Here is a 7,431-nt window from a genome sequence, read left to right as displayed (position 1 = left end):
AGCTTTGGAGCCTGTCCTTGAACTCCCTTGGTAGACCAGGCTGGCCTCGAACTCACAGAGATCCGCCTGCCTCTGCCTCCCTAGTGCTAGGATTAAAGGCGTGCGCCACCACCGCCCGGCATTGTGCTCTATTTTTAATTGTTCTATTTTTTCTTACATTAATTTATTGTGTGGGGATCAGAGAACAGCTTTCAGAAGTTGGTTCTCCTCTATCATATGGCTTCAGGGATCAAACTCACATCTTTAGGCTTGGTTGCAGGTGTCCTTACCCTCTGAGCCATATTGGCAGCCCTGGTTTTGTTTTCTTGAGACAGGGTCTCATGTAATCCAGGCTGACCCTCAAACTCACTTTATCATTTTATTGTAGAGACTGATTTTTTTTGTTTTGTTTTGTTTTTTGAGACAGGGTTTCTCTGTAACTTTGGAGCCTGTTGTCCTAGAACTTGCTCTGTAGAACAGGCTGGCCTCGAACTCACAGATATCTGCCTGCTTCTGCCTTCCGAATGCTGAAATTAAAAGCATGTGCCACCTCACCAGGCCACAGAGGCTGACCTTGAACTCCTAATCCTCCTGCCCACGTCCCAACTGCTGGGATTACAGAAGTGAGCCACGAGACCCATCTTGTTTGTGTTTTTGAGATAGCATCTCATGTAGACCAGGCTGTTGTGAATTCAGAGACAAATCATTCTGCCTTCCCCTGCCTCTTGAATGTGTATATGTGCTGCCATGCCTATCTCTGGATGGACGTTTTGAGGAAAAAGGTTGAGTTTGTGGTTTTATAGTTAGGAGACTGATGGACATTTAGGGCCAGTGTCTGAAACTGAAGTTTGATTGCTGAAGCTATCCAGAAGATGCAAGAAGCCAAGCCTGAATGCCAGAGGCATACACTAGCTGATATTCTTCCAGGGAAGCAAAGTCACAGGGTAGAATATTGTGGAAGTACTGGAGTTAAATGCTTTGGAAGCAGGATTAAGACGTTAGGGACAGCTTTATGATGATGTACTTCACCTCTCCCTGGTGAAGGGTGTTCTAGCCAGCAGAGACTTGAGAGCGGCAACAATAGAATAAGTCTGTACATCAGGTGGGAAGTCAGCCTTCTGAATCCCTTGGAACCCTACTTGTATTAGAGGCAGTGAAACCCTCTAAAGATTTTAAGTAGAGAATTGTCAGATGAGGTTTTACTACTGTGGGGGAAGAGAGTCCTCTGCTGGAGAGGAACTCAGAGGTAACAGCTCTCCTCCCTCCCTGGCCCTCCACCCTCCCAGGACCCTGACCGCCCTCCTGTCCCTGTTTGCTGGATGAGTAGTGAATGACCAACCCAGAAGCTGCTAGTGGAGCTGAACAGGGTCAGAGGCTCACCTGACTAGTGACAGAAGTCACTAGAGGAAGAAAGTTTTTTTTTTGTTTGGTTGGTTTTGGTTTTTCAAGACAGGGTTTCTCTGTAGCTTTGGAGCCTGTCCTGGAACTAGCTCTTGTAGCCCAGGCTGGTCTCGAACTCACAGAGATCTGCCTGCCTCTGCCTCCTAAGTGCTGGGATTAAAGGTGTGTACCACTTGCCCCACCCATGACTAGAAAGTGGTTTTTGTTTTTGTTTTTTTTTTAAATTTGGGGTTTGGTATCTGTTATTGCTTATATTTTTTTTGCTTGGGTTTTTGTATTTGTGTACATTTGTGTACATACATGTATGGGGGTGCACTTGCCCACTGCCCATGCATGAGTCTGTGGAGGCCAGAGGCCAGCATCAATGTCTTCATCACTCTATACTTTTTTAAAATTTTGATTTATTAATTTTTATTTTATGTGTAGGTTTTTATTTTATTTTATTTTTTTGAGACATTGAGACAGGGTTTCTCTATGTAACAATCCTGACTGTCCTGGAACTTGCTTTATAGACCCAACTTGCATTGTAGACCAGGCTGACCTCAAACTCACAGGGATCCGTCTGCCTCCGCCCCGCCCCCCCAGTGCTGGGATTAAAGATGTGTGTCACCACCGCACAGCTTTATGTGTGTTTTGCCTGCACTACATGATGTCTGGTATCCACATACATCAAAAGAGGGCATCAGATCCCCTGGAACTGGAGTATAGATAATTGTAAACAACCACATGGGTGCTGGGTATTGAACCCAGGTCCTCTGAAATAACAGCCTGTGGTAACCACTGAGCCATCTCTCCAGTGCTCCCCTCCCTCTTTGAGACAGGCACTCAATCTTAGTTAACACTGGCTTGAAGTTTATGTCGCCCAGACTGACCTCAAGTGATCCTCCTGCCTTAGCCAGCTGAGTGCCAGGATTATAGGCATGAGCCACCATGCCTGACTCTTTGAATTGACTTTCTGGGGAGAAAGAGAGAGAATAAACATGAATGTGTGTAGGTCAGACGTCTGTGTCTGTTGTCTTCTTCAGTTGATTTTTACGTTTTTTTAAAATAATTTAGCCAGGTGATGGTGGCGCATGCCTTTAATTCCAGCACTCGGGAGCAGAGGCTAGTTCTAGGACAGGCTCCAAAGCTACAGAGAAACCCTGTCTCAAAAGAACCCCCCCCCAAAAAAAAGTTTTTTTAAACATTTTTTAGTGTTTAAACATTTTATATTTTTAGTGTATGTTGGGGATGCCCTTGGAATGGCAAACAGCACAGCTCCTGAGAATTGGTTCTTACTTTTTTTTTTGAGACAGGGTTTCTTTGTGTACAGTCCTGGCTATCCTGGAACTCACTCTGTAGACCAGGCTGGCTTTGAATTTACAGAGCTCTGCCTGTCTCTGCCTCCCAAGTGCTGGGATTAAAGGCATGAGCCACCACCCACTTTTGCCTTTTACCCTGTGGGTTCTGAGGGTCACACTCAGGCTGTCGGGCTTGGTGACAAATAGTTTTACTTCCTGATATTTTCTTTTTTTTTTACATGAGTCTCTTTTTATAGCCCTGGCTGTCCTAGAACTCACTACATAGGCCAGGCTGGCCTTGAACTCACAGAAATTCACTTGCCTTGGTCTCCTCAGTGCTAGGATTAAAAGTGTGCACTGCCACAGTTGACTCCCACCTCAGTTTTTGAAACGGTCGCTTACTGAGCTGGAGCTCACCAGTTCAGTTATACTGGCCGGCTCCTGCGCTCTACCTTCCTTAGCACTGGCTTTACAGGTGTATGCTGTGTATCTTTTGTTTTGAATTTTACAAGGATTTGAATTCAGACCTTTGTGCTCATATGTCAAGCACTTTCTGGTGGCTTTTAAGGACAGAGAATCACAGTGGGAGCTTGGCATGTAGTTCATTTGGTAGAGTGCTTGTCTAGCATTTACAGAAGCCCTCAGCTGGATCGCTAACACCACATAAACTGGGCATGGTAGCACACACCTGAACTCCCAGCACTGATGAAGGCAGGAGGATGAGAAGTTCAAACTCATCCTAACCTTTATGGAGTTTAAGGCCAACCTGGACTCAGGAGCCCCTGTCTAAGCACAGTGACTGAGGTCTACAGAGAGCCTACTTCAAGCAGAAGCTCTCTCTAGTCTAGAAGTGACTCAGCTTACCTCAACATCTTAGCAGCCCCGTGAGGAAACAACTGTTCTCGTCTCCATTTGCAGAGGAGGAAGCTGGAACCTAAGAGGGTTAGCGTGGTGGCTCAGAACATGTGCTCTGTGGTCATGCTGCTTGCTTGGCCTTGAGTCCTGGTTGTACCACTTAGTAACTCTGGAAAAGTTACTCCCATTCTCAGATTCAGTCTCCCTACTGTAAAGGGTGAGTGGTAACCAGACTAACCACAGGCCTGTGGTAAGCATTCCCCAGTCATGGCTGAGTCTCTACAACTCCAAAATCCAGCCTAGCTTCTTTTCTGCTCTTCTCTTTCTTTTCTTTTCTCTCTCTCTCTCTCTCTCTCTCTCTCTCTCTCTCTCTCTCTCTCTCTCTCTCTCTCTTTGTTTCTTTCTTCTTTAGGAGTGTCTTGAATGGAATGTTCCTAAATCAGGGTTTAATTCACAAAATGTGGGCTTAGGTAGAGGGTCTGTGGTTGATTCCTGCTGCTTCTACTGGATCCTGTCACCTGCCACTGTGCTTCTCCCAGTTGTGGCCCGGAAGTCTTGGGCTGCTGGTAGACTTTTAAGCAAGCCCGTGGAAGCACATTTCTGCTGTTATATCAACTCCTTTCTTCCCGTTCTTTTTTCTACCCTAAGTGAGAAAAAACGCAAGCCTGCATGGACTGACCGTATCCTGTGGAGGCTGAAGCGGCAACCCCAGGCCAGCCCCTTGGCCTCCAGCCTGCCAACCTCCTACTTCTCGCTGACGCTAAAGAGCTACATCAGCCACATGTCATACAGCATCAGTGACCATAAGCCTGTCACTGGGACCTTCGAACTGGAGGTGAGCTTCTGGGTTTCCCAAAACGTAGCAGAGGGAGAACTGTGTTGGGCCGTCCCACAGGCCCTCTAGGGCTGAGCTGTAATGTCAGGTAATCTGCAGGAGACACCTGTGGGAAGACGTGATTGCCTTTCCTCTCAGGTCAGGTAGCCAGTGTTTCTGAGGAGCTGTTGATGGCTCTTTCTGTCAGACCCGTGTCTAGGTGCTTTGTGAGCAGGCTTTTGTTTCCTCTGGGTGCTCCCTGGAGGCTAATGAGTTCCATCATGCTTATTACCTACTATGTGAGATAGAACTCCCTTTTGTTTGTCCTCACTGTGTCTAGATCGAGTTGCAGAGGGAGCCTCCATCCTTTACTGTGGCCACATTAACTGCCTACTCCCCAGCCTCAGCGCTGGCCCTTCCCCCTTTGTACAGCTCCTCCCCACAGCATTTCTCCACAGAGCGAAAACCTTGGGAAAGAGCGCCTTTGAGACCTCTTTTCTTTTCTTTCTTTTTTAAAGATTTATTTATTTATTATGTATACAACATTCTGCCTCGATGTATGCCCGCACGCCAGAGCAGGGTGCCAGATCTCAGTACAGATGGCTGTGAGCCACCATGTGGTTGCTGGGAATTGAACTCAGGACCTCTGGAAGAGCAGTCAGTGTTCTTAACCTCTGAGCCACCTTTCCAGCCCCCGAGACCTCTTTTCTTAGAGCAGTTCCTGCTTCCTCACTCACACTCAGTCTCAGCTCTGGGCTCTGGGCTGTCTACCTGTTTCTAGACCCCATTCCTGTGGCAGGGCAAGCTCTCCCTCTGACAGGCCCCTTTGGCCCTTTCTTTTTCCTGTTGGTCGGCTAGGGTCAGCTAGAGTAGCAAAGTTCTGTGCCCACTGCTCTGGGTGTCTCTGTTGCCCCCACCACGCTGAAGGACACAGTAAGGAAAAGGTGCCTTAAGGATTTCAGTCTACCTCCTACCCCTGTGTTTAGCTGAACCCCCTGATGTCTGTCCCACTGGTCACCATGATGCCTGAATACCTGTGGACCATGGAGAACGACATGTTGATTAGCTACACCTCCACCCCAGAGTTCCTCAGCAGCCCCTGGGACTGGATCGGACTGTACAAGGTGATGTGGCAAGCTTGGCAGGGAGTTCATCATCCTCTGGTTTGTCCATCATTTGGGCTCACAGGAATTGGGCAGAGACCACTGTTCACCCCAGAGATCCTTACCAACTTAGGGCCTGTCCGGGAAGGGAAAGGGTGCAACGGCCAGCCCCAGCAGAAAGACCACCTTCTCAGTAGGGTTTCTCTAGCTCTCACACCCTGTTCTCAGTAGGGTTTCTCTAGCTCTCATACCCTGTTCAGCCACTGACTGTCTCATCTTCACTCACAGGTAGGGATGCGCCACATTAACGACTATGTGTCCTATGTCTGGGTTGGCGACAACCAAGTCTCCTTTAGCAACAACCCAAACCAGGTACATCTCTATACTGCAAACTTGACTAAATATTCTTGTCTTCCGGAAGGAAGAAAGTGTTGATAATTTACCACTATGCTGGGAAGGGCCCAGGGCCCTACAGCTGACACTGTTTCCTTTTGTTCCAGGTATATATCAGCATCAGTGATGTCCCTGAAACTGAGGATCAGTTTCTTCTCTGTTATTATAGCAACAATCTGCACTCTGTAGTAGGGATAAGTCAGCCTTTCAAGGTAAGGGGTGTTGGCGGGAGAAGGGGAGGGTTTCTTTGAAGGACTTGAGCCTTTTGTTAGTGCTCTGAGGCCACAGACCTGGGAAGTACCCTGTGCCTGTGGAGCTGTATCTTTTGGGTGGTGGGCATTAGGAACGTGGGTAAGACCTCTGCTTACCTCTTCTGCCATCTGTTTCACCCCTGCAGATCCCGCTTCGCTACTTTTTGAGGGATGACGCACTGTATGAGCCTGGGCCACAGATCTGAGTCCAGATGGGAGTGAATGAATCTGGGGCGGAGGCTAGAGCTGGAAGCCAGCTCTGCCTCAGCACTGCCAGGAGCGCTGGGTCTGGCCCAGCCCCTGAGGAGACAACTGAGTATCCTCTAGCTCCCTACCTCCGGGGAGCTCAGCCAGACTCCTCTGCTCTCCCCAGGCCATTTAATACAGGTTCTTGTTACTGAGATGTGACTGAAACAAAGTAGTGTGTCAATGGTGAAGACTTGGGGCAGTCCACTGTATACGGAAAAGGCCACTAGCTTGCATACCATCTCTTTACTCTTCCTTTCCCCGACACAGAAACACGCTCTCTCACACCCAAGTAATTGTGCCAGGCACATGCCCCATTTGGCACAGGCCTACATTCCTATCACGCCATCCTGGGCTTTGGGCCTGGTGGGGGGGGGGCGTTCACATTTGTACAGGCCCCATAAATTAGGTGGCACTGGGTTCCAAAAGTCTTGGCATCTCATAGTTGTCCCCATGGGGATGAACGGAGGCTAAGATTCCTGTCTGCAGCTGAGGCACTAAGTAGATGGTATATCTGCCTCTACCGTGTAATGCAGAGTCTGAGCAGGAAGTTCTTGGGCCTAAGCACAGCGGATTGTATAGATCCAGGTTAGCTTCTGCAGGTGAGTAAGGCCCCATATCCCCACCCTGGCCTTTACAAAGGGTTGACAGGTGTTGGGTGGTCCTTTAGATCAAGCTCGTCTGCTGCCATTCCTATCATGAGTCATTGACAAAACATTGCTCCTCTCTCTGGGCCCTTCTGGGACCTAGATGGGAAGCAGCAGAGTAGCTGGGCTCAAGACATTTTGAAGGACCTAGCAGGAATAGGCCTCAACATTCTGCAGGTGCCATGCAGATATAGCCTGACCATATTCCTGCTGATTGCCGACTGCCAGTAGTGATTCAGTACCCTTTCTCCCAAGAGAAGACACCTCAGGAGTCTTGCCCTGTAATTCACACATCTGTCTTGTGACTTGAGCCTGAGAGTCACTCCAGTTACTCTAGGTTCTGTATTCTATTCTGGGAGCCACCATGTTAAGAATCACCCCCCCCCCAGGCTTCTAATGAGCCACGGCTGTCTGTTCTGTGTGAGTTGTTACATTGAGGGATAATTATAAATGTGGCTTTTA

General features: G+C 48.4%; 1 protein-coding gene across 2 annotated transcripts in view; it reads left to right on the top strand.

Moving 5' to 3' along the window:
- Nucleotides 1–7,431, top strand: part of Inpp5k (inositol polyphosphate-5-phosphatase K) — a 22,548-nt gene extending 15,117 nt beyond the window's left edge. For both annotated transcript variants that reach the window (XM_005349541.2, XM_026780555.1), the window contains 5 exons: nt 4,164–4,350; nt 5,316–5,453; nt 5,721–5,804; nt 5,933–6,037; nt 6,223–7,431. In XM_005349541.2, coding sequence (XP_005349598.1) covers nt 4,164–4,350; nt 5,316–5,453; nt 5,721–5,804; nt 5,933–6,037; nt 6,223–6,282 — 574 coding nt within the window. In that variant the 3' untranslated portion in view covers nt 6,283–7,431. The remainder of the gene's footprint in view (nt 1–4,163; nt 4,351–5,315; nt 5,454–5,720; nt 5,805–5,932; nt 6,038–6,222) is intronic.

Source organism: Microtus ochrogaster, chromosome 7 (assembly GCF_000317375.1).
Source record: "Microtus ochrogaster isolate Prairie Vole_2 chromosome 7, MicOch1.0, whole genome shotgun sequence".
In the NCBI taxonomy this organism is placed as follows: domain Eukaryota; kingdom Metazoa; phylum Chordata; class Mammalia; order Rodentia; family Cricetidae; genus Microtus; species Microtus ochrogaster.
This window is presented reverse-complemented; position numbering and strand designations above follow the sequence as displayed.